The following is a 24,842-nucleotide window of genomic DNA, read 5'->3' on the forward strand; positions in this document are numbered from 1 at the left end:
ATCTCTGATGGGCCCTCTGAGATCCGCAAATTGGTGGCTTCCTCCATTCCAACACAAGGGACCCCCACAGGGAGTAGGAGAGCTTGCCCCCTGGGGAACGGCCATGCATTGCCTCCCCTTGGGCGTGTGCAGAAGTCTCTGCCAGCCTCAGCAGACAGTTTTCTCCCCCAGATCCTCCACCAGGCACAGGCATGTGTTCCCCTGATGGAGCAGGTGAGGACACAGGCCCAGAGAGGGCAGGTGACTCACCCAAGGTAACAGCACCTCCACAACAGATTTGGAGTTAAAACCTGGTGGTGGTTCTACTGCTCCATGTGTCCACTGCCCAACATAGATACATACATTCTAAACCGGGTATGTGGTAGCGGGGTGGGTAGAGAACAAGAACGGAGGATGCGATAGTATTTTTTAAATTTGATACATCATATTTTACATATTTAAGAAGTACATGTGATACTTTGCTACATGCATAGAACGTGCAGTGATCAAGTCAGGGTATTTGAGGTGTTCATCACGTTGAGGATTTATCATTTCTATGTGTTGGGAGCAGTTCAAGACCTCTATTCTAACTACTTTGGTTTTGGTTTTGTTCTGAGATGGGGGTCTTGCTATATTGCCCAGGCCAGTCTTGAACTCCTGGCCTCAAGCAGTCTTCCTGTCTCAGCCTCCTGAATAGCTGGGATTACATGTGCTCATCACCGTACAAGGCTCTTAGCAACTTTGAAATATGGAGTACGTTGTCGTTAACTATAGTTACCTTACTCTATTGTTGAACAATAGAATTTACACCTTTTGCCTAACTATAAGTTTATACCATTAAACTACCTCTCTTCATCCCCCACCCCTTCCCCCAGCCTCTGTTAACTATCATTCTTTACCTTTATGAGATCAACTTTTATCTGCATCCTCACTAGCATGTTATTTTTTTCTTTTTTTTTTCCTGAGACGGAGTCTTGCTCTGTCGTCCAGGCTGGAGTACGGTGGCACGATCTCACCTCACTGCAACCTCTGCCTCCTGGGTTAAAGCGCTCCTCCCACCTCAGCCTCCCGAATAGCTGGGACTACAGGCGCCCGCCACCACGCCCAGCTACTTTTTGTATTTTTAGTAGAGACAGGGTTTCACCACGTTGGCCAGGATGGTCTCGAACTCTTTTTTTTTTTTTTTTGAGACGGAGTCTCGCTCTGTCGCCCAGGCTGGAGTGCAGTGGCGCGATCTCGGCTCACTGCAAGCTCTGCCTCCCGGGTTCACGCCATTCTCCTGCCTCAGCCTTCTGAGTAGCTGGGACTACAGGTGCCCACCACCGCGCCCGGCTAATTTTTTGTATTTTTAGTAGAGACGGGGTTTCACCGTGGTCTCGATCTCCTGACCTTGTGATCCGCCCGCCTCGGCCTCCCAAAGTGCTGGGATTACAGGCATGAGCCACCGCGCCCGGCCTGGTCTCGAACTCTTGACCTTGTGATCCACCCGCCTCGGCCTCCCAAAGTGCTGGGATTACAGGTGTGAGCCACCACCTCCAGCCTGTCTTTTTAATAATAGCCATTGTAGCCCAGGCGTGGCGGCTCATGCCTGTAATCCCAGCATTTTGGAAGGCCGAGATGAGCGGATCACAAGGTCAGGAGTTCGAGACCAGCCTGGCCAACATGGTGAAACCCTGTCTCTACTAAAAATACGAAAATTAGCCGGGCGTGGTGGCGGGCACCTGTAGTCCCAGCTACTCAGGAGACTGAGGTGGGATCAATCGTTTAAACCCAAGAGGCAGAGGTTGCAGTGAACTGAGACCATGCCATTGCACTCCAGCCTGGGTGACAGAGTCAGGGTCTGTCTCAAAAAAAAAAAAAAAAAAAGGTAATAATAGCCATTCTAGGCTGGGTGCAGTGGCCTGTAATCCTAGCACATTGGGAGGCTGAGGAGGGAGGATCATTTGAGCCCGGGAGTTCAAGACCAGCCTAGGCAACATTGGGAGACCCCATCTCAATAATAATAATAATAATAATAATAATAATAGCCAGGCATGTTGGTGCACACCTGCAGTCCCAGCTACTTGTGCGGCTGAGGCAGGAGGATCACCTGAGCCTGAGAGATTGAAGCTGCAGTGAGCCATGATTATGCCATTGCACTCCAGCCTGGGTGACAGAGCAAAACCCTGTCTCCAAAAAATAAAAAAATTTTTAAAAAGTAGCCATTTTAACTGGGTTAAGGTGATATCTCATTGTGTTTTGTTTTTTGGTTTTTGGTTTTTTTTGAGACGGAGTCTCGCCCTGTCTCCCAGACTGGAGTGCAGTGGTGTAGTTGTGGCTCACTGCAACCTCTGCCTCACGGGTTCAGTGATTCTCCTATCTAAGCCTCCTGAGTAGCTGGGATTACAGGAACCTGCCACCACACCCAGCTAATTTCTGTATTTTTAGTAGAGATGGGGTCTCACCATGTTGGCCAAGCTGGTCTTGAACTTCTGACCTCAAATGATCCACCCACCTTGGCCTCCCAAAGTGCTGGGATTACAGGTGTGAGCCACCGTACCTGGCGTTTGTTTTTTGAGGCAGAGTCTCACTCTGTTGCCCAGACTGAAGTGCAGTGGCACGATCTCAGCTCACTGCAACCTCCACTTCCCAGGTTCAAGCCATTCTCATGCCTCAGCCTCCTGAGTAGCTGGGATTCCAGGCGTGAGCTGCCACATCCAGCTAAATTTTGTATTTTTAGTGGAGATGGGGTTTCACCATGTTGGCCAGGCTGGTCTCAAACTCCTGGGCTCAAGCAATTCACCCACCTCAGCCTCACAACGTGCTGGGATTACAGACGTGAGCCACCACACCCGGCCCCAAAAATGTTCTATTTTAACTTTTTTTTTTTGAGACAGTCTTGCTCTATTGCCCAGGCTGGAGTGCAGTGGCATGATCTTGGTTCACTGCAAACCTCTGCCTCCCGAGTTCAAATGATTCTCCTGCCTCAGCCTCCCGAGTAGCTGGGATTACAGGTACGTGCTGTCATGGCTGGTTAATTTTTGTATTTTTAGTAGAGACGGGGTTTCACCATGTTGGCCAGGCTGGGCTCAAACTTCTGGCCTCAGGTGATCCACCTGCCACAGCCTCCCAAAGTGCTGAAATTACCCATTGTATGTTCTTGACGCCTTTGCTGACAGTTGGCCATAAGTATATGGATTTATTTCTGAGTCTGTATTCTGTTTTTTTTTTTTTTTTTTTTTGAGACGGAGTCTCGCTCTGTCGCCCAGGCCGGAGTGCAGTGGCCAGATCTCAGCTCACTGCAAGCTCCACCTCCCGGGTTCAAGCGATTCTCCTGCCTCAGCCTCCCGAGTAGCCGGGACTACAGGCACCCGCCACTGCGCCCAGCTAGTTTTTTGTATTTTTTAGTAGAGACAGGGTTTCACCACGTTAGCCAGGATGGTCTCGATCTCCTGACCTCATGATCCGCCCGTCTCGGCCTCCCAAAGTGCAGGGATTACAGGCTTGAGCCACCGCGCCCGGCCCTGAGTCTGTATTCTGTTATGCTGTTGGTTATGTGTTTGTTCCTATTTATTTATTTATTTATTTATGTGTCTGTTCTTATAACAGTACCAGTGCTGTTTTGGTTACTATAGCCTTGTACAATTTGAAATCAGGTAGTGTGATGCCTCCAGCTTTGTTCTTTGTGCTCAGGATTATTTTGACTATCTGCCATTGCCTGATATTTGAATAATATGTATATTAGAATGATTTGTAGAGCCTTCACACATCTAACACATATCCTCCATGCCACAATTGTGTGTCCTTTGAGGGTGAACTTAACTTTTGAAAGTGGCCTGACGTTACTTGGGGCCACGTTGGGTAAAGAAAGGAGAAGAAGAGGATCAAGCTGGATGGCACAGGTAGCAGCTCGGCTGCACCTCGATGAGACAGATTTTCCTATGGGCTCAAAGTGCATTTCCAAGAGAAGCTTTCTGGTAGGGCTCAAGTGGCGGCATCTCTGTCGAACTCCCTCCATCCATCATGTCAGCATCCAATTGACATCGACTTACAGCCACTTGACAGCCCCTTCCTGGGGCAAACCCTCATATTCCTGAGGGTTACAGGTCCCCAAATTTATGGCTCCCGGATCTCCCTGGTCTTCTCTTCCCAATACCAGTTAGCTGCAGCCTGAAGGCCCTGCCACAGCTTAGGAAGGGCCCTGGCCAGGAGGCGGTGGCAAGTGGAAGGCTGGCAGCCGCTCTGCTCCCTACTGTCCCCACTCCCTCTGCTCTCCCCACGTCACAGACTGGCCTGCGGGACCGGGCAGCAGGCACAAAAGTGGTAGTGACCAAGGCCCCCACCCTAAGCCTGGTGCCATCTTGCAGGGCACAACTCCAAGTTGTGTCTCGGGCACTCCCAGGGCCCCCTGCTGAGTCCTCAGGCAAGGCGCTGCTCCACCATCACCACTCAGTCACCATGAGGCCATGCGTCACTCCTGTCTCTGGGTCCTGGCTTCCAAATTGGCTGGATAATGATCCCAGGGCCTCACCAGCTCTGGGATACAGTGCTATCCTAAGAGGGACAAAGCCCTCTGCTCTTAAAGCCATGCCCCACCTATTCCAGCTACAGACCTTCATGTTGTTTGACGTGGGCAATTTCCATGTCTGTAACTCAACTGAAAGTTTATTTAATTCAAGAAAGTTTCTCGCCAGAAAGCTCTGTTGAGGTCAGAGGATTGAAGGACCACTTTGGGGACCCTTGCTGAAGATGGGCTCTGCTCCGGGGATGCCCAGCCTAGGTGGTCACAGAACCCAGCTTGCTATAAATACTTGCCGAATGGTGCAGACTTTCTAATGTGTCTTCATCCTAACGTGCTCTGCAGGGCCATGACTTAAGCCACAGACTCCATCCATATTGTCCTGGGGGAAACCCCAGGCCTGGAGTCAGGGACAGTGGAGGGCAAGGATTTGGGTTTTCTCAGATCCCAGTTTGTCTGTTGTCTCCCATTGATTTCAGGCTCTACACAGAGAACAGAGAGAGCTGGTTGCTGTGCTGAGGGAGCCTGAGTGAGGAGACCGCCAGGCCCAGAAGCAGAGGGCAGTCAAGGTCAAGAGCTTGTGGCCAGCGTGCCTGGCCTGGGCGGCCTGCCTCTGAGAACAGCTGAAATGGTGCCCAGTCCCTCAGCAGTGATGGAATTTGCTGGAGGACTAGGCCAGAGAAAGCCTCATTGCCACTGTGCCTTTGGGGTACCCTTGGGGTTGGACATACACCCCCTTTAGATTCCTCTGTTTCTTCTACCTGGATAATTCTTGGCCATGTTCTCTCTTCTTTAGGTTCAGGTCAGCTTTGCCCCTCCGCCCCACTCCTCCTGGTTCCTGAGCCCTTTTCCCTGGGCCTGGCTTGGAGAATCTGTTTTCAATCTCCACTGATTGCCCCCTTGCTGCCCAGCCCAGGGGCCTTTACCATGTTCTCCCCACATCCGTAAATAAACTTCCTCCACTACACTGTAATCTGTGAGGATGCTTCCTCTGCCTGGCCTCTCTTGGGCCAAGTCTTCAGTCATGGTCCTCTGGGAGCCTCCAGGCGGGGGTGGGTTGGCAAGGGGCTTACCAGACCATGTGCGGAGAGCAGCAGAGCCCCTTGTACAAAAACCAGGACCCCTGGGTTCCCTGTGGATAGGATGAGCTGCCAAGGAGGTGTCACTCTTGGCACCCTCCAAGAATCATTACGGCCGGGCGCGGTGGCTCATGCCTGTAATCCCAGCACTTTGGGAGGCCCAAAGTGAATCACCTGAGGTCAGGAGTTCGAGACCAGCCTGGCCAACATGGTGAAACCCTGTCTCTACTAAAAATACAAAATTAGGCCAGGTGCAGTGGCTCATGCCTGTAATCCTAGCACTTTGGGAGGCTGAGGTGGGCAGATCACCTGAGGTCAGGAGTTCGAGACCAGCCTGGCTAAATGGTGAAACCCCATATCTACTAAAAATATAAAATTAGCCAGACATGGTGGCGTGTGCCTGTAATCCTAGCTACTCGGGGGGCTGAGGCAGGAGAGTCACTTGAATCCAGGAGGTGGAGGTTGCAGTGAGCCAAGATTGCGCCACTGCACTCCAGCCTGGGCAACAAGAGTGACACTCCATCTCAAAAAAAAAATTAGCTGGGCATTAGAACGTGCCTCTAATCCCAGCTACTCGAGAGGCTGAGGCAGGAGAATTGCTTGAACCTGGGAGGCAGAGGTTGCAGTGAGCCGAGATGGCGCCATTGTACTCCTGCCTGGGCGACAGAGCGAGACTCCGTCTCAAAAAAAAAAGAATCGCGGGCACTTTGTTTCTCTTGCTTCTTCCACTTCATTCTGCCAGGGCAGCCAAAGGCAGGATGGGTGCTTCCTGGATCAGCCAGAGGGGGAAAGGGGTTGGGTGTGGATGGGGGCAGAACTTTTCCCTAGCGAGGGCTTTGGTGAGGTCTGCCAGAGGCACACTGGGGACACAGGCAAGCATCAGGTGGCCCCCACTTCCCCCCTCCCATAAACAGCACTCAGCTCAGTCTCCCTCTGCCCACTTTGTTACCATGGAGCTGTGGCATTCAAGCATTCAAATGCCCTGCTCCTGTCAGGCCTGCCCCGTTGGGTGCTTTGTTTACTTGTCAGGTTGGGCAGATGGTCTCAAGCCCTGGTTGGTTGGTGGGTGGGTGAGTGACACAGGTTAGACAGGGGAAGGTTCCAGGACACCTCTTCCCTCTCTGGGCTGACCTGAGGCAGTGGAGGCTCTCAGGTGTGGGATGGGGTTTTCAGGCTGGGATGTTCTGTACCGTAGAGGACAGGCCTTCCTATCGCTTACAGGAGCACTACGGGAGGGCAGGTCCCTCCCCAGGGTGGTTAACACCGTGGAGGCTGCAGGGTCAGGAGGAGAATTGGGGGGACCAGGAGGGCGGAGGCACACTCCATCTCCATGCTCCTCAGGCCCTGCCTCCCTGCCTGCTAAGGGCACGGGGAAGGGGTTCCCCACCTCAGTGAGTGCCTGCCTCCCTGCCTTGTGCCTGTGTACCTGGCAGTCACAGCCACCTAGCGTGTCCCAGAGGCCAACCAGTTGACCTCATCTGCCCAGCCCCACCTCCATTGGCTTTGGCTCTTGGCCTTGTGCCGCCCGACCCTTTCTCCTGTCCAGATGTGCAGGGCCTGAGCCATCGAGCTGCGCCCACAGCAGACTGCCTTTGGTGTCTCACCGGGTGAACGAGGGCATTGCAAGGCATCCCCTCCCTGGGTTTGGCTCCTGCCTACGGGGCTGACAGTAGAAATCACAGGCTGTGAGACAGCTGGAGCCCAGCTCTGCTTGAACCTATTTTAGGTCTCTGACCCCTGCTTCCTCTTTAGAATCTCCTTAGAGCTCAGCCAGTGCTCAACCTGAGGCTGGGGGTCTCTGAAGAAGAGTGAGTCGGGGCTGAGGGGTGTCGGGCTGCCCCCTGAGGAAGGGGCCAGAGGCAGTGTCAAGAGCCGGGCAGTCTGATTGTGGCTCACCCTCCATCACTCCCAGGGGCCCCTGGCCTGGCAGCCGCGGCTCCCAACCACAGTATCCTTTGGGGTTTGGCCTACGGAGCTGGGGCGGATGACCCTCAAATAGCCCTGGCAGATTCCCCCTAGACCCGCCTGCACCATGGTCAGGCACGCCCCTCCTCATCACCGGGACACAGCCCAGAGGGTATAAACAGTGCTGGAGGCTGGCGGGGCAGGCCAGCTGAGTCCTGAGCAGGAGCCCAACATAGCCACTGAGACGCCATGAGAGCCTTCACACTCCTCGCCCTGCTGGCCCTGGCCACACTTTGCATCACTGGCCAGGCAGGTGAGTGCCCCCACCTCCCCTCAGGCTGCACAGCAGTGGGGGCTGAGAAAAGGAAGCACCATGGCCCACCTCTTCTCACCCCTTTGGCTGGCAGTCCCTTTGCAGTCTAATCACCCTGTTGCAGGCTCAATCCATTTGCCCCAGCTCTGCCCTTGCAGAGGGAGAGGAAGGAAGAGCAAGCTGCCCGAGACACAGGGGAAGGAGGATGAGAGCCCTGGGGATGAGCAGGGGTGAACCAGGCTCCCTTTCCTTTGCAGGTGCGAAACCCAGCGGTGCAGAGTCCAGCAAAGGTGCAGGTAAGAGGATGGACCTGATGGGCTCCTGGACCCCCGCTTCTCACCTTGGTCCCTCAGTCTCATTCCCCTACTCCTGCCACCTCCTGTCTGGCTGTCAGGAAGGCCAGCCTGCTGCCAACCTGATCCTCCCAAACCCAGAGCCACCTGATTCCTGCCCCTCTGCTCCACAGCCTTTGTGTCCAAGCAGGAGGGCAGCGAGGTGGTGAAGAGACCCAGGCGCTACCTGTATCAATGGCTGGGGTGAGAGAAAAGGCAGAGCTGGGCCAAGGCCCTGCCTCTCCGGGATGGTCTGTGGAGGAGCTGCGGCAGGGAGTGGCCTCTCTGGGCTGTGGTGGGGGAACAGGCAGCCAGCCCTGGTGGGGACCCTGGAGCCCCATGTGTAGTGAGAGGAGGGATGGGCATTTTGCACGGGGGCTGATGCCACCACGTCGGGTGTCTCAGAGCCCCAGCCCCCTACCCAGATCCCCTGGAGCCCAAGAGGGAGGTGTGTGAGCTCAATCCGGACTGTGACGAGCTGGCTGACCACATCGGCTTCCAGGAGGCCTATCGGCGCTTCTACGGCCCGGTCTAGGGTGTCGCTCCGCTGGCCTGGCCGGCAAACCCAGTTCTGCTCCTCTCCAGGCCCCCTTCTTTCCCCTTGCCCTTGCCCTTGCCCTGACCTCCCAGCCCTATGGATGTGGGGTCCCCATCATCCAGCTGCTCCCAAATAAACTTCAAAAGAGGAATCCGTGGGCCTGTGAATCTGTCCAGTTTATGGAGTGTGGGAGGGAGGTGTCAGGAGGATGGGGGTGAGGAGGTTTTACCTTCTTCAGTTCTAGAAAGTGCTTTCCAAAGTTTTATTTTTTTATTTGTACCTGCCTTGTTCCAGAAAACATTGAAGGTGGCTTCCTAAAGTCTTAACTAGGGATCCCCCCTCTAGCCTAGGACCCTCCTCCCCACACCTCAATCCACTGAACCATCCATAATGCCCCCAGATAGGCCCACCCCCAAAAGCCTGGACACCTTGAGTACACAGTTATGACCAGGACAGACTCATCTCTATAGGCAAATAGCTGCTGGCACTGGCATTACCTGGTTTGTGGGGATGGGGGGCAAGTGTGTGGCCTCTCAGCCTGGTTAGCAAGAAGCATTTGGGGTAGGCCTAGGTTAGTCGTGTTAGTTCTTCCCTGTGCTGAGCAGAGACTTCAGGAGCACCAGAAATGGAGCCAGATGAAAGGACCCCAACACCTCCCGGCCCCAACCTTTGACAGAGTGTGGGGGCATCTTCAGCCTGGACACGCATGCATCTCCCCTCTCAAGACCCTCAGCACTTCCTCTACTCCCATCAAGAGCCCCCTCACAGTCCCGCTCACACTCTGCCATTCCCCCTAGACACCCCTCCTCTCCTCTGCCCTCTCTCCTGTGCCCTCTCTCCTCAGCCCCTGTTGGTTCCAAGCTGAGATGTGTCCCCACCTGATTAGGCCCAACTCTGGGCTCCTCCTCAGCACGGGGGCCTGGCCTCTGCCCCCTCCAGGGCAGGGTCAGGGATGGGGCTTCACTGTTGTTTGGCCTGAGCACCCCCCTCCAGTGGGCCACCCTGCAGCAGAGGGCATGTACCGGGGGCCCGAAGCAGGGAGGCCGTGAAAGCAGCAATGATGAGTAGGTTCCCGGCTACAGCCAAGACCAGTGTGGCCACTGTGCCTGCCAGGCCCAGGGCAGGTTCCTGTGTGGCCAGCCAGGCTCTGCGCGATCCCATATCAGCCAGCACTGCCTCCAGCTGGAAGTGGGTGCCCAGCACTGCACAGATGTGGAATAGCTGGTGGCTGTGGCCTGTGGAGAGGATGGGCAGGTCAGAGCCACACCTTTCCCAGTGCAAGTCACCCCATCCTCTGGGCCTGCTACTCCCCTATTGAGAATTAAGAAACCCTGACTCCCAGAGTGACTGAAAGGAGTGAATGAGCATTTGTGCATGTGGCCCCAGCACACATGCTACTAGTTTTGCTACCTGAGAAGTGGCAGGTGGAGGACCCTTCCAGTGATGCTCTCGTTAGAGGAAGACAGGGAAGTCCCTCCTATAATTTGCCTCCATCCTGGGGTTGTAATACCCATTTACCCAGTTCATTCTGTGCTCTGGGAAGCCATCTGCCCCTGCCTCTTCCCGGGCCGGGCCAGGCGTGCCCTCACCGATGTAGTCAAAGCGTCCTGGTGCCAGCCTTTCAGGCAGGTGGGAGGCGAAGAGGAAGCCAGTGAGCAGCGCACAGAAGAGGTGGTAGCCGTGGCTGGTGCTCAGGGCCTCCTGCCCACAGCTGTGGCCCCTGCCCCAGCACAGCCCGAGCTGGCAAAGGAAAAGAGACTGCTGGAGAGGGACTTGGGAGCCAAAACATAGGGGATCTGGTGAGGAGGTAGAGTGGGCGGGCACAGCTAGGCAGGGTGCTAGACCAGAAGAGAGGCGGCTGGGCTGAGGCAGGGACTGAGGGGGCAAGGCTGGAAGTGGGCACTTTGAGGGTCTGGACAGGAAAGCAGGTGTCTGGGCAGGGGCCCCAGGCCTCCTTACCCGATAAAAGAGTGGGAGGTTGTCGAACAGGAAGGGATAGGCGAACGCTGCTGTGCGGAGAACCTTACTGAGCCCAGGGCTTTCCAGCTCCAGGAAACTGGGAGGCGGGAGGAAAAGGCTGGTCACCATCACTGTGCTCAGGGTAGGGGTCAGGAAAGGCAAGAGGACTTGGGCAAAGATGGAATATCAGCACAGCCTGCAGCTAAGAAAACCCTTAGGGCGTATGACCTGTGTAAACGACCACATCTGTATGTGGGGATAAAGACATCTGCCTTTTATGGTGGCTTGTGAGAATTAAAGGAGACAGCATGGGTATGAGCATACAGGGTCTGACAGAGGAAGTCCTCAGTACATGGTCCCGATGTCACTAATGCTGTTTGAGGGCAGTGAGGTGTGTCCTCTCCTGTGCCTCCGCCTTCCCCGTCCCCACCGGAGGGGCCTGGGAACCCACCGGGAGTAGCAGGAGAGGCCGGTGCACAAGAAGGAGTTGAGTGCGGCGGCAGGCACAAAGAACTGGTGCAGGCGGCCGTGCAGCCAGGAGGCCGGCATGGAGTAGGCGGCATAGGGGAAGGCGCAGCCTGCGGTGAGGTGGGGGCGTGCAGCTGAGGCCTGAGGGGCACGCCCCTATGTCCCGTGTACCACCCCTCGACCTGCTCCGGGACGCCCAAACCCCGCGCTCCCGCGCTCCCGCGCCTGTCCGGCTCACCCAGGCTGTAGAGGCTGAGCGCGCCGTAGTCCAGGAAGTAGCAGATGTGGCGCGCGCGGGGCGACATGGAGCTGAAGGTGTGCGCGCAGCACGACGCGAAGGGGTAGAGGCAGGCGGGCAGCAGGAAGACCAGCAGCGGCCAGTGGTACGGCTCCGCGCGGAAGCCGGGGCCGCCCGCCAGCGCCAGGAGCCGCCACAGGAAGTACCTGCGGCGGGCGCGTGCTCAGGCCGCCGTGGACCCCCGCGACTGCTGCTGCAGCCCGTGGGCCTGGACGGTCCCTGCCCGCCTGGGTACCCCCTCTGAGCTCAAGGCCGCGGCCTGGGGCAGAGCCTCCCCTCACCAGGTGGGCACGAAGTGAGTCCAGATGTTGACCGTCTCGTTGGTCATCTGGAAGGAGCTGAGAACACAGTCCAAAGCCGAGCTGGTGGGGCGGCGGTAGCCAGACATGATGCCATCTTCCCAGAACACCTAGGGTAGTGGTGGGAGAGGAGGGGCGTCACTGTGCCCCGACCCTTTCCCTCCATTTGAGATCTCTGGAAGCAGGGTCAAAGAGGCTGGGCTGGAGACCAACGTGGCCCCCAAGCCAAACTAAATCTGATCTGATCTTACCACAGGTCCCAGCACCCACAACCCGCAAAACAGATGGGAAACCGAAGAGCCAGAGTGGGGTGGGGTGGGGGTGGGGCGCAGCACACAGGGCGCTCTGGGGAAGGGGACTCCAGATGGAGGGCCACAAGCTTGTTCCTCAGAGAAGAGAGGAAGAGCCTCACACTGGAAAGGGAGAGTAAGAGTTCGCCTGCAGGAGGGGCTGCCCCAATAGCTAAAAGAGAATGTCAGCCCCTAGTCAGTCCTCTAGGGAATGGGGGTTGGTGGGTCAGTGAGTGGAGCCCCTCACCCGGGGGACCTGGTGGACTTGAAGAAGTTGGGGCAGCTTGAGACTGAGCATGGTGGCCTGGCACCTCCACGTTGACCTAGAGACAGAGCAGGGGATAGGGGATCAGATATCTGCCCCCATCCACAGGCCCCTTTCACCTGGGTTCAGCCCCAGGATGGGCAGCACGTGTGGGAGGCAGACGGCACCCTCCCTCCTGGAGCTGCTTCCTGCAGGCCCAGGGAGGCTGGTCCACCTTCCCCAGCCCTTGCACCACTTAACTCCAACCCCTGTTCTCCTTGGGGCATTCAGTCCCCACACTGAGGGGCTTGGCGGCCTCAGCCCAGCATGGAGTGGTGGGGTCCTCCCAGCCGGGAGGCTGCCCCAAATAGTGATCCAAACCCCCAGGCTCCCAGTTTGTGTCTCGGGAAGAACCCTGACTCCTGGAGGCCAGCACAGAGACAGCCCGGGTTCCACTCCCTGCCCCACCAGAACGTGCTTCGCCCACAGTGCCCGAGCTGAGCACAGAACACTCTTGGCACTCAGAGTCTCTGGAGAAGCCAGATGCCATCAGGTGGGACAAGGAGTTGGGGGATGCCTGGCTTTTCTCTGAGGACTACACTTGTGCCCCCCAGGAGAGTTTTGGGGTCCCTGCCCCTCCTGAGCCCCATATCCCTCAGCCCCAGACCTGTGCACTGCCTCCAGGTGGCCACGGCTCTGCTGCCCTGCTGGCCTCTCCCGGCACATTCCTTGGCACAAGTGGAGGGGCTGGGCCAGCTGGGCAGGCGGAGCTGCCCCAGGAGGAGGACTAGGACACTCCCCCCACCAACCCAGGCCAAAACTTTGCAGCAACTCTAGAGCCTAGTCCCTCCTCTTCCTGCCACCAGCAATGCATCCGTGTTTTTGCTGCATGCACTCTGGGGCTTGCACCAGCAGTCACCCCCCAGCCTCTGCCCCTGAGATGGGTGCTGGAGACCCTGCTGGGCACAGGGCAAACCTGGCCCTAGTCCCTGCACCCCAGCAGAACAAAGATGGATGAGGGCCTCCCAGGGTATCCTTTGCTTGCTCCCACAAGTGGGATGGGGGAGTTCTCCCCTATCCTGAGTGCTGCCCATCTATCTGGGGAAGGAGTGAGGAATACACTGGGGTCTAGCTCCCCTCACGGTGCCTTCCCTTAGTAGTAGGGTTTGGAGATCTCTGGAGTGGGGTGTGTGCAGTTGCTGTGGAAATGGGGGAGGGACAGCTGGAGCAAGGTGCTTTATCTCTATTTCCCCAGAGAGGTGGTGTCAGAGCCCCAGAAGGTGAGCTTCCTTACCCAGAGCTTGGCGGGTGCTCCTAAGCTGGTGGGTCAGCAGGCCCAGGGCTCCACGGGCGGAGTCCGAGGCTGCTGCCAGCCAGGCTGATGGAGGAGAGGGGCCAGGCCTGGGCGGGGAGTGGGGAGACAAAGGGGAGCCAGGGAACAATCCCAGCCTTGTCCAGCCTCCAGGGAGCAGCACGGGGTGGCCCAGCCCCATTAGCAGGCAGCTCACTCGGCCGCCTGCACACAGCCAGCATCTCCAGCACAACCCAAACTCCCTGTGCTGACTGGCTAGAATAGGCGAGCGGCCCAAGCCAGGATGTGGCCACGGTGCTGTAGAGTCCCCCTGGCCACTCAGAGCAGTTTTCTTCTTCCAGGTTCTCCCAGCAGTTAAGGACAGCTCTGCCTTAGGCTGGCAGAGGAACCCAAATCCCCAAACGCGGAACCTATTTCAGAAGCCATCTCTCACCATGCTTTGCTGCCTTTTAGCACCTGGTGCTGGGTAGGGCTCAGAGCAAACTGCCTTTGGTAAATGTTGGTTCTACCATGCGGGATTCACCAGGCTCACCACCTCCCCATCCCCACCCTGAACACAATTTGAAGAGCCAATCTTTGCAGGACAGGCACTTGAGGACTCAGAGGCTGGTTTCAAGGCTCACCTCCCCCACCCCCTTGAGGAAGAGGACCCAGCTGGTAACAGTGAACCAACCCCAGGCAGGGATGTTGCTGGCAGATTTTCACTATCACCCCTGCAAAGGCACCGCCTCAGTTTACAGGGTCAAGGAGCTTGACAGTGTCTATCAAACCATCTCCAGCGCTTTCACTCAAATTGCCTGCTTCTTGTTCTGTTCCATCCACTTCAAACAAGTCTTTCCAAAATGCATTTCAGGACGCCATCTTCAATGTCCCACCTCCCCATGAAACTTCTGTACAGACAGGCACCAGGAGACAGGGATTGGGCTTGGGGGGGTTTATTAAGTGATGCTTTAGTCTCAGTCTCTGCCAGCAACTGGGGGTGGGGTGACTCCACTCACCCCAGGATTTCCCAGACTTGCTGTTTTAGAGGAAAGAGGCAGGAAGCCAACTATCCTCTAAGCCACAGCTTGGGAAACTAGGCTAGTACTGGGGTGGGGGCAGCAGAGTTAAGACCCTCCACCCCCAGCCCGCAGCCTGTGCTATCCTCCCAGCCTGAGGGGGAAGAGCTGAGGCAATTCTGGCCTCAGCCTCCCACACACAGCCCTGCTCTTGGTGCGCCATTCACTGCCCTGAGCTATTCATGATCTCTGCTCCCACATATTCACCTCGACACTCCAAAAGCCAGCCCCACACTCAGCCCCTTCAGGTCTTTAGTCCTGGGGAGGGCAAAAGGAGGGACAGAGGGCTCTGACTGAGCAGCTTCAAGGGGCCTCTCCTTTCTGCTGCCCACTGAATGCCAGCCCCTTGTCTTCAGCCCTCCCTTAGATAGGAAGCGGGGTGGTGGCCTCAGACTGCACCCCCTTTCTTCTCTTCCTGACATCCCATTCTCTCCCAGCACAGCGGCCAAGAGCACAAAGCACAGCACCTGTGGGGCTGGTGGGCACAGGAGCCCATGCTGGCACAGGCCAGATTGCCTGCAGCCCTAGGTGGGGCCTGCTCCCTGCCCTGGAAGCTAGACAGAGGGAGACAGAAAGCAGAAGTGGGGCAATGGGATGTGCAGCCCCTGTGGCAGGAGGAGGAGCACACGAACCCTGACCCTGTGACCCTGCTATTCGGTGCAGGCCACACCAGGCCTTGCTTCTCTAAGAGCCCCTGTGGCTGGCTCCAGAGCTGCCTGGTCCCCATAAAGGGGGCTGAAAGGAGGATGGGTGATCCTTGAGGAGGGGAAGGGTCTGCAGAGAATCACTCAGACACCAGGTATTACCCGGCTCTTCCCCCAAGAACTGGAGGGTCCAAACTCCTGGCCCCAACCACTCTGCATCTTGGGTGAGGAAGAAGGGCCTTTTCTGCTGTTCCTTCCCCTCAGAGATCCAAGAACCCACTCCAGTGAAATGCAGGTGCCCATGCCTGCCACCTGCCCCTGGAGACAGCAGGGGAGCTGAGGCAGGAAGGCTGGCCAGGGGCCCACAAGACTCTCCTAATCCAAGCACTTTCCTCACTTTCCTAACGTCTTGGCAACAAAGGGACCCCACCCTCCCAGCCGGCTCCTGGGCCCTCCCTGCAGCCTCTGAGCAGCTAGGCCTCCGTCCTGTGTGCGTGCATGAGTCTGCATGTGGTGGGGTGACTACAGGCGCTGGTCCTGGCTGCCAGGGAGGGCAGGAGAGATCTGGAGTCAGCCCCACTGCAGGGCCTGGAGGTCAGTATCAACCAATCTCCTTCCACTGCTTGTAGAAGTCCAGAACATTCTTGATGTCCACGCTGGCGTGGGCAGCGGCCTGCAGGGCTGCCTGTGGAATGGGAGGAGGAAAGATGGAGAGGGTCTGACCTCCTGAACTGAGGAGCAAATCATTGAGGCGCTGGGGAAGGAGTGATGGAAGAGAAAAATGCAGCTATGTGGAGGGTCTGGGGATGGAGTCTGCTCTGGTACCTCATCCCTATTCCACACCATCCCCTCAACTCACCCATGACCCACCTGCATGGGGCCTGAAAGCACGCTGGGGTTGTCCAGTGGAAGGCCTGTGATGATGGTCACCATGCCGCTCGGATCCTCCTCACCTGCCCCCTGGGCCAGAGTCAGCTGTTTGCAGCTGTCCAGGATCTTATAGAGAGTCCTGGGGATGGGGGGTGGAGGGGAAGATGGGCCAAGACCCAGCATTAGCACAGCCCAAACACCAGGATCTCCAGGGGACAGGGGCAGCTAGGGGCAGCTGGGGGCTGGAAGGGCAGCAAGCGGCAGTGGGCCCTGGAAGCTGGCCCTGGAGACACTATGGGGAGCCGGCAAAGGTGCGATGAGGGAAAACACCAAGCCTGAGCATCGCAAGGCCCGAAGAGGCTGATCCATCTGCCTACAGAGGAAAAGCTCAGGTGCTGGGGCAACTTCGTACTCCCCGCAAGGTGAGGCCTGCAGGAGGGCCCCGGCAGGCTACGTGTGGAGCCTCAGAATTCTCCAGCCCTACCCGTTCTCCCTAGGAATGCTCATGGAGCAGCAAGGCAGGTGGCTTGACTGGGGTTCTAGGGGTGAGGGCTAAACTGTTACCAGGCATCTGCATCCTGCCTCTTCAGCTTATGCCGCTCAAAGCTCTTTCCCACCTCTTTCTGGCAGCGAATGTACCTGCAGAGGAGATGTGCGAGTGGAGGTCAGGAGCAGGGGACTGGCAGGGCGCCTTACATGAAGCAGTCCGTTGTGGCTCTGGGGGCCTGGTTTTGCAGGTGGGGGTGGGAACATGTCTCTCCCACCACAGCTTTGTTTGGAGCCATTCTTAAGTGGCTTCCTGGCTGCTGGGCCCAGCTCACTTTTTCTCCTGATAACATCAATTATTTGGTTCCTCTCAGGGGAGGAGCTGAGAGGGGAGAAGCAGCAGATGCTTTTCAAGTCAGGGCTTCTGGAGACAAGGTCCAAACAATCAGGCCTTGTGCAGCTTCCTGGCCAGGCAGAGCAGATGCAGAGGAGGGGGTGGGCCAGCTAGCAGGGAAAAGGAAGCTTTCTTCTTATTCCCTACACCCTCTGCCTAGTCCTCCTCCGGCCCCAAAGGCTAGAAGGGCAGGCCTGTACTGGCTCAGCATCTGCTACATGCTGCCAGCTGCCCCTCCCTGGCTGGCTTCAGTCTCACCACTCTCTCAGCTCAGCGGGGAGGTGGGAAGCCCCTGGGCAGCCTGGAAGAAGGCCCTCACACTCTGAGAAACCTGATCACCTGTCCCAACCCTAAAGCAGGAGAAATTCCTATAAAGTCTAAAGCTGGGGGAAGGAGGTCTGCTCCCTTCTCCCCAGTGGGTGCTGATCACAGGCTTGTCGCAGAGGAAGGACAGCAGCTCAGTGCTACCCACAGGGCTCCTGGCCCCTTTGGTCACCCTCTATTTCAGCACCTACAACCTTGACTTCTGATTATCTCTGGTATCACTGCCCATGCAGTGAGCTGACTGTGAGTAGAGATGGGTATGTGTGTGTCTTACCCATAGGGAGCAAGCAGCTCATGAGCATGTGTCGTCCGAAAGACAGACCCAGGGCTCAGCACAGGTCCAGCCAGGCCTGCACTCACCTGTTTCCTTTTTTAAACTCTGCCTCCAGGTACCGAATCCCATCCCGGGCCCCTGGGTGTTCCTTCTTCAGCAAATCCAGGCCATCGATCACTGGTGGGCAAGGTGGGGGTAGGAAAGGACAAAACAGATAAGCTCCGACTGCTGTGACAAGGGGCTCTGGAGGAAGTATCTGAGCTCACCTCAGTACACTCTTCAGGCAGAGAAGGGACCCTGGCTCCAGAGAGGGCTCCCAAAGTTCTCTGAAAATGTGACCTTCCGCCAGCAATATACTTGGCAATTTACCAAGTGCGTTCACATTATATTCACTTACATTTTCTGTTTCTCCCAACTGTCTTGTGAGGCAGAACAGGGATTGTTATGTCCATTTCACAGATGAAGTGACGGGTTCATAAAGGTGGTAAGACTTGACTAAGGTGACTGTGTATAAACTGGGCCCAAATAAGGTCTCCTAATCCCAAGCCCAGAATCTCCTTGAGCCATACTCTATCTGTCCCCTTATCTCTCCAATGTACTTACCTGTCCTTGGGATGATGACAATGAAGCGGCCACTGGTGGCCAGTTGGCGGATGACAGGGAGATGGTGGCAGAGGGCCTGGGTGTCGGGGACGAGGTAGGGAGACATGGCTGACTGGGCCTTGGGCTGCTGCAGGCTGCCCTCCAGCTGAGACACTTCGAGCTGGTGAGAGAGGGCAGGGTGGGCACAGCTGCGGGGGACCCCTGCAGCCAGGCTGGGGGAAGAGTGGTGCTCAAGGTGGCTCTTATAGGGCTCCTCCTGTTAAGGGGATCAGAGGACCCTTTCTACCAATGGCTTTGGGGGGAAAGTAGACAGAAGTAAGGGTTAAAGAGAAAGGGAGAGACAGAAGTGAAGGCAGAAAGGAGGCACATGGCTGAATGAAGAGTGAGTAGTAAGGAGGGTGATCTGGGAGAAGTGGAGGGACACAGAGGCAACAGAGCAGGAAGACTGCAGCGGAAGGGGGAGACCTGCCAGTAAGGTTGAAGCAAAAGCTCTACCAAGTGCAGAAGAAGCACTTGGGCCCTGATTTCCTACCTGAAGTCGTAGCTGAGCCATGTCTCTCATGAGCCTGTTCCGACGAGCTTCCTCCTGTGCCTATGAGGGAAACAACGAGCTATAAGGAGCTGGGGTACACATTCCCTTCTCCAGTCATCAGGAAGACCAAGAGGGTTTCCTGGGGTCTCAGTGTGACCTCATGCAAAGTCACTCTCTAGCACTGCTGCTAAATGAGGGGAGGAGAGCCATGGAAGAACAAATATTCTTCTGCTGCACTCTGAACACTTCCATTACCAACCCGAGGCAGGTCATGATGTTCCAGGCCCTGCAGGGGACGGGGAGCAGACAGCCATGTGCCGTTGCCATGCAGGACATCACCTGGCTGTGCCTCAGGATTCAATCTCTGCTCTTCTCAATCTGGTCTCCCCTCCCAGGAGATCCTACCCAAGCACTTCCTCACCTTCTACCTCCATCCACTTGCTAACATCTTCCAAATCTGCAGATTCAGCCCAAGCCTGACCATCCTGAGCTCCAGATCCACACATCCAACTGCCTACTCAGCAGCCCCATCTGCTCCTTAGAACCTGAGTCTCTTCCTCTAGTGTTCCCTAGCCTAGTAAATAAACCACAGTCTGCCCAAGTCAGAAAGTTCAGGGTTGGCTTTGAGTCTTCCCTCTCTCTCAGCCTCAGAAGTTATCAGTTTCCCTGTCCTGTCAATTGTGCCCCCTAAACAGCGTGCAAATCCTCCCACCTCCACTGTGAAACCCCAGTCTAAGCCAACACCTCTCCTTGACTACTGTAACAAACACGTACTGGTCTCTGCCTCTAATTCAATCCCTTTTCTCTACCTACAACCAAGGCAATCTTTTAAAAACCATCTGATGCCCACTATAGCCCTACCTAAGTCTTCTGATCCCTTTCCTCTGTATTCTGGGTAAAGTCCAAATTCCTTAGTGTGGTCTAAAAGATGAGGTTAAGGATGGGGACTTTATCCTGTAAGATACGGGGAGCCACTGAAGACTCTTTTTATTATGCTTTTCTTTTTTTTTTTTTTGAGACAGGGTCTCACTGTCACTCAGGCTGGAGTGCAGTGCCACAATTCCCGTTTGCTGCTACCTCTGCCTCCCGGGCTCAAATGATCCTCCTGCCTCAGCCCCGCAACTAGCTGGGACTACAGGCACATGCCACCATGCCTGGCTAAGTTTTGTATTTTTTGTAGAGAGTGGGTTTCACCATGTTGCTCAGGCTGGTCTCAAACTCCCGGGACTGAAGCAATCTGCCCGCCTTGGCCTCCCAAAGTGCTGGGATTACCGGTGCGAGCCACAGCGCCTGGCCCACTGAAGACTCTTTGATGACCAAAGTGGCATCATCAAAGTGGTGCTTTAAAATTTTAATCTTGGCCGGGCACGGTGGCTCACGCCTGTAATCCCAGCACTTTGGGAGGCCGAGGCAGGCGGATCACCTAAGGTCAGGAGTTCGAGAGCAGCCTGGCCAACATGGCAAAACCCTATCTCTACTAAAAATACAAAAATTAGCTTGGCGTGGTGTCGCGTGGCTGTAATCCCAGCTACTTGAGAGGCTGAGGCAGGGAAATTGCTTGAACCTGGACAGCAGAGGTTGCAGTGAGCCGAGACAGAGCCACTGTACTACAACCTGGGCGACAGAGCAAGACTCCATCTCAACATAAATAAAATAAAATAAAATAATAAAATATTAATGTTGGGGCCAGGCATGGTAGTTCACACCTGTAATCCCAGCATTTTGGGAGGCTGAGGTCAGGAGTTCGAGACCAGCCTGGCCAACATGGTGAAACCCTGACTCTACTAAAAACACAAAAATTGGGGCTGAGCACAGTGGTTCATGCCTGTAATCCCAGCACTTTGGGAGGCTGAGGCAGGTGGATCACGAGGTCAGGAGTTCGAGACCAGCCTGACCAACATGGTGAAATCCTGTCTCTACTAAAAATATAAAAATTAGCCAGTCGTGGTGGCATGTGCCTGCAATCCCAGCTACTCAGAAGGCTGAGGCAGGAGAATCACTTGAACTCGGGAGGCGGAAGTTGCAGTGAGCCAAGATCATGCCATTGCACTCCAGCCTGCACAACAAGAGCAAAACTCTGTCTCAAAATAAATAAATAAATAAAAATACAAAATTAAAATTAAATATAATATTAATCTTGGGGTCAGGCACTGTAGCTCACGCCTGTAATCCCAGCAATATGGGAGGCCAAGGCAGGAGGACTGCTTGAGCTCTGGAGTTTGGGACCACCCTCAGCAATACAGCAAGATCACATTTCTACAAAAAATATATATATTTTTTTATCTGAAAAATTAATCAAGCCTGTAGTCCTAGCTACTCAGGTGGCTGAGGCAGGGGGACTGCTTGAGCCTAGGAGTTCAAGGCTGCAGTGAGCTATGGTCGTGCCACTGCATTTCAGCCTGGGTCAACAGAGCAAGACCCTGTGTCAAAAAAAGAAAAAAATTCTCATTCTCATCATGAGACAACATCACACAAACCCAAACTGAGGGACACTATGAAATAACTGACCAGTACTCTTCAAAAGTGTCACACCAGGAAAGAGAAGGAAAAACTGAGAACTGTCAGAGACTGCATGAGACCAAGGATACATGACAGTCAAACATACTGTGGGTCCTGGACTGGATTACAAAGAGAAAACACACATTAGTAGGAAGACTAGGGAAAGAGGAATAAAGTCTACAGTTTCTCCAGCCTGGGTGACAGAGCAAGACTCCATCTCAAAAAAAAAGAAGAAGAAAAGAAAAGAAAATGTAGAAAGACAAAGGAACATTCCCAAGGTTGGAAAGTACAGTCAATGGTAGAGCCAGGACTCTGGAGTTGGACACACTGTGGAGTTCTTATCCTGGCTCTTTCTGCTGCTTTAGAGACTTAGCTTCTCTGTAGGCCAGGTGGGCACTAGGAGTTGTGGGGGCTGTAGTAACTCCACTCTCAACCCCCTGCAGAGTCCTGCACAACAAAGAACTGTCCTGCCCAAAGTGCCAAGAGTGTCCCCTTGAGAAAGTGTAGACGAATGGAAGCAGAAGGCCAGAGCCTAGGTGACAGCCATTTTCTCTTGCTCTCTCTTTTTTTTTTTTTTTTTGAGGCAGGGTCTCACTGTCACCCAGGTTGGAGGGCTGCGGCAAGATCTTGGCTCACTGCAGCCTCAACCTCCTGGGAGAGTCATTTTCTGACGGGCCCTGTGGGCAAACTGGTAAGCAAGGGAGGCACCACAAACTTTCCCTCTTCCTACTGCAGAACTCAAGCCCATGAGTTGCTTTTAGACTAAAATGGTAATTGTGAAACCCCTTATTCAAGAGAGGGGGATGGGGGCACTTGTGTAAAAGCCCCCCCAGAGAACTAGTGCAGATGAGTGGGATCGGCCTGGACCCAAGAAGAGGGAGCTGTGCTAATCTGAGACTCTGACATCACCAACCCAGCATTTCAAACAGATGTGGGCCTACGTGTTCCTCAGAGGGAAAGCCTACCTTCAGAGGTCCCATCAGCAGGTACTACAGCCCCCGCAACTCCTAGTGCCCATCTGGCCTACAGAGAAGCTAAGTCTCTAAAGCAGCAGAAAGAGCCAGGATAAGAACTCCACAGTATGTCCAACTCCAGAGCCCTGGCTCTACCATTGACTACTTTCTGATCTTGGGAATGTTCCTTTGTCTTTCTACATTTTCTTTTCTTTTTTTTTTTTTTTTTTTGAGATGGAGTCTTGCTCTGTCGCCCAGGCTGGAGTGCAGTGGCACGATCATGACTCACTGCAACCTCTGCCTCCCGGGTTCAGGTGATTCTTCTGCCTTAGCCTCCCGAGTAGCTGGGACTACAGGCACCCGCCACCACGCCCAGCTATTTTTTGTATTTTTAGTAGAGACGAGGTTTCACCATGTTGGCCAGGCTGGTCTTGAACTCCTGACCTCAAGTGATCCGCCCACCTTGGCCTCCCAAAGTGCTGGGATTATAGGCGTGAGTCACAGCACCCAGCCTACAGTTTCTTATCTATAAAATGGAGAATGCAAACACCTACCTCACTGGGCTGCTGCAAGGGTTAAATGAGATGTCACATGCAAACCAGGCTGTGCACAGAGAAAGCTCATGATAAACAGGACGACAACACTCCTCTGACTGGGGATAAGCCCTTCGGGGTAAAAGCCTGTGACTCAAGCAGAGGAGGAGGCAGCCCCAGCAAGCAACATGGCCTGTGTCTAGCTTGGCCTGTGGAGTCTAGCACCACATGAGAAGGGCTTGCAGGTACTCCCTGCCCCCCACAGGAGGAGTGTCTTCAGGAGCTTTAGGCTGGAGGAAATGCCTGCAAAAACTAACATTTTTTGAAGCCGTCTAACTTCCCCATAATTATTTTTGTAACCCCCCCACCCCGCTGCCCCATGTCTTCCCCTATGGACTAGCAATAAAAGCCTTAACACAAAAGGTTTGTTTTTAACAAAATGTGCTTGTTTATAAGACAGTAAGGAAGGGAGTTTCTGGGGAGCTTTTGCCCCTTTCCAGACAAGCAGAATGCCCACAAGAAATGGTACTCAGACAGGGTGGGGAAGCTGCTGGCCCTGGGACGGGTGGAAAGGAAGAATGTGGAGGAGGGGATTGGCTTGAGATGAAGAAGAAACCCTGAGGGGTTGCTGAGACACATCATACTTCTTGTGCCACACACTAACACCCCAAATGTACTGGTGCCACTTAGCTCAGGGTGGTGTATTGGGAAACATGCCCAGAGCTGTGCAGGCCCCACTGTGAAAACCAGATTGCTGCCCACAAGAGAAAGGACGGTCTTGTTCACTGCTGTAACCCCAGTGCCTAGAATACTGTCATGTCTGGCACAAAGTGGGTTCTTGATAAATATTCGTGGAATGAATTACTGGATGGAAAAGAGGTAACACAGGCCACTTTCCATCCTTTGGGGCCCCTGTGGGATGGGACCATGTCTGGGATGGGAAGGTTCCTTCACAGCTCCTTATACCAGGAGCCCTCCACTCCCTTCTGTTCCTCAGTCTTTATCGCTCTTAAATGAAAGGGAATAGACGGAACATTTGCTAAGCACACACATACCCTGTAAGACAATGTGCAAGGCACCTCATATCCACTATTATTCCATCTTCAAAAAACTCCATAAAGTGGATTCTATTTGTTCCCACATAACTGACAAGGAAACTGGCTTGGTGGGGTTAAGTGACTTGATCAATTCATAGACTAAGAGGTGACAGAGATGGCCTCAACTCCAGGTCAGTCTGGGTACAGGTCTTGAGCTAGGCAGCCTCTGCTCAAAGCCCCTCTCAGACCAGGCGTGGTGGCTCACACCTGTAATCCCAGTAGTTTGGGAGGCAGCAGATCACAAGGTCAAGAGATCAAGACCATCCTGGCCAACATGGTGAAACCCCGTCTCTACTAAAAATACAAAAATTAGCTGGGCGTGGTGGCGCACGCCTGTAGTCCCAGCTACTCGGGAGGCTGAGGTAAGAGAATCGCTTGAACCTGGGAGCCGGAGGTTGCAGTGAGCTGAGACCACGCCACTGCACTCCAGCCTGGCGACAGAGCAAGACTCTGTCTCAAAAAAAAAAGCCCCCTCTCAGACCCTGTCTATCAGTCCTATCCCTTAGTCCCTCCCACGCCTCCCTCCCAGCCTTCCCTCCCCTCTTCCTAGGCATGTTACTAATGTCCTTCAGATGGAGACCACCAGTGGGTCTGAGCCTCTTGCCCTGGTTTCTCAGTAAGCCCAATGGGAGCATAGCTGACGGGGAGGCGAAGGCCTGACTCACCATTCGGAACTGTGCCTGGGCCTGCTGCAGCAGGCTCTCCTGCTCAGACTGGGCAATGCTGACGAAGATGCCAACCTCTGGGTTGAACTGCAGGATGCTGCCTTGCAGGCGGGCGATGAAATGACCAAAGCTGCGGATGCAGCAGATGCGCACCACTGACTGTGGGGAGATACAGGAGCCCAGCGCCGCTGAGCAGGGCCCTCTAGACCCACCCTGCCCTCCAGGACCCCCCACTTCCTCCCTCCCAGCTCCCTGCTGGCCCAGCCACCTCAGCAACGAGGGCTCTAGGGGAAGACTTGCGGTCTATGGGGTGGAAAGGAGAAACACTAAGACCCAGAGCCTCTAACTGCCAGAAAACGAGTGGGTACAGCAAGGAAACTCCTAGGAGAACCAGAG

The 24,842-nt window shown here is 55.0% G+C and overlaps 4 protein-coding genes across 9 annotated transcripts in view; 2 read left to right on the forward strand and 2 right to left on the reverse strand.

Moving 5' to 3' along the window:
• The window catches only part of PMF1 (polyamine modulated factor 1), a 29,216-nt gene extending 23,766 nt beyond the window's left edge, over window positions 1-5,450 (forward strand). For all 3 annotated transcript variants that reach the window (XM_025357492.1, XM_025357484.1, XM_025357502.1), the window contains exon 5: window positions 4,957-5,450. In XM_025357492.1, coding sequence (XP_025213277.1) covers window positions 4,957-5,006 — 50 coding nt within the window. In that variant the 3' untranslated portion in view covers window positions 5,007-5,450. The remainder of the gene's footprint in view (window positions 1-4,956) is intronic.
• Window positions 5,451-7,439: 1,989 nt separating this feature from the next.
• Window positions 7,440-8,811, forward strand: BGLAP (bone gamma-carboxyglutamate protein). The gene is made up of 4 exons (XM_025357513.1): window positions 7,440-7,774; window positions 8,032-8,070; window positions 8,241-8,310; window positions 8,512-8,811. The coding sequence occupies exons 1-4, from the start codon at window positions 7,711-7,713 to the stop codon at window positions 8,639-8,641; spliced, it is 303 nt and encodes a 100-aa protein (XP_025213298.1). The 5' UTR covers window positions 7,440-7,710; the 3' UTR covers window positions 8,642-8,811.
• Window positions 8,812-8,892: 81 nt separating this feature from the next.
• PAQR6 (progestin and adipoQ receptor family member 6) lies at window positions 8,893-13,643 on the reverse strand. Of its 4 annotated transcripts, XM_025357435.1 has the most exons (9): window positions 13,497-13,643; window positions 13,035-13,161; window positions 12,215-12,281; window positions 11,651-11,778; window positions 11,310-11,515; window positions 11,055-11,181; window positions 10,604-10,700; window positions 10,234-10,384; window positions 8,893-9,879 (listed from the first exon to the last, which is right to left on the reverse strand). In XM_025357435.1, the coding sequence occupies exons 3-9, from the start codon at window positions 12,254-12,256 to the stop codon at window positions 9,605-9,607; spliced, it is 1,026 nt and encodes a 341-aa protein (XP_025213220.1). In that variant the 5' UTR covers window positions 12,257-12,281; window positions 13,035-13,161; window positions 13,497-13,643; the 3' UTR covers window positions 8,893-9,604. The 4 variants fall into 4 exon arrangements, with proteins under 4 accessions (XP_025213220.1, XP_025213214.1, XP_025213229.1 ...); XM_025357429.1 differs by lacking the exon at window positions 13,035-13,161 and having other exon boundaries at window positions 12,206-12,281; XM_025357444.1 differs by lacking the exons at window positions 12,215-12,281; window positions 13,035-13,161.
• A 790-nt stretch (window positions 13,644-14,433) lies between these two features.
• The window catches only part of SMG5 (SMG5, nonsense mediated mRNA decay factor), a 38,414-nt gene continuing 28,005 nt past the window's right edge, over window positions 14,434-24,842 (reverse strand). The window contains exons 12-18 of the mRNA XM_025378609.1: window positions 24,447-24,605; window positions 18,700-18,759; window positions 18,168-18,327; window positions 17,651-17,741; window positions 16,651-16,725; window positions 16,087-16,225; window positions 14,434-15,901 (exon numbers count right to left, since the gene is read on the reverse strand). Coding sequence (XP_025234394.1) covers window positions 15,818-15,901; window positions 16,087-16,225; window positions 16,651-16,725; window positions 17,651-17,741; window positions 18,168-18,327; window positions 18,700-18,759; window positions 24,447-24,605 — 768 coding nt within the window. The 3' untranslated portion in view covers window positions 14,434-15,817. The remainder of the gene's footprint in view (window positions 15,902-16,086; window positions 16,226-16,650; window positions 16,726-17,650; window positions 17,742-18,167; window positions 18,328-18,699; window positions 18,760-24,446; window positions 24,606-24,842) is intronic.

This window comes from Theropithecus gelada, chromosome 1 (assembly GCF_003255815.1).
Source record: "Theropithecus gelada isolate Dixy chromosome 1, Tgel_1.0, whole genome shotgun sequence".
In the NCBI taxonomy this organism is placed as follows: Eukaryota; Metazoa; Chordata; class Mammalia; order Primates; family Cercopithecidae; genus Theropithecus; species Theropithecus gelada.

What these genes read in the sequence shown, in the direction of transcription:
- PAQR6 (XM_025357429.1), bottom strand. Translation starts at nt 12,256, where the DNA reads ATGCTCAGTCTCAAGCTGCCCCAACTTCTTCAAGTCCACCAGGTCCCC. An exon ending in AAGTCCACCAGGTCCCCCGG is followed by an intron (nt 11,779 to 12,205) that starts GTGAGGGGCTCC and finishes CCACTACCCTAG; the next exon opens with GTGTTCTGGGAAGATGGCAT. An exon ending in AGGACGCTTTGACTACATCG is followed by an intron (nt 9,880 to 10,233) that starts GTGAGGGCACGC and finishes TCCTCTCCACAG; the next exon opens with GCCACAGCCACCAGCTATTC.
- BGLAP (XM_025357513.1), top strand. Translation starts at nt 7,711, where the DNA reads ATGAGAGCCTTCACACTCCTCGCCCTGCTGGCCCTGGCCACACTTTGC. An exon ending in AGAGTCCAGCAAAGGTGCAG is followed by an intron (nt 8,071 to 8,240) that starts GTAAGAGGATGG and finishes TCTGCTCCACAG; the next exon opens with CCTTTGTGTCCAAGCAGGAG. An exon ending in TACCTGTATCAATGGCTGGG is followed by an intron (nt 8,311 to 8,511) that starts GTGAGAGAAAAG and finishes CGGGTGTCTCAG; the next exon opens with AGCCCCAGCCCCCTACCCAG.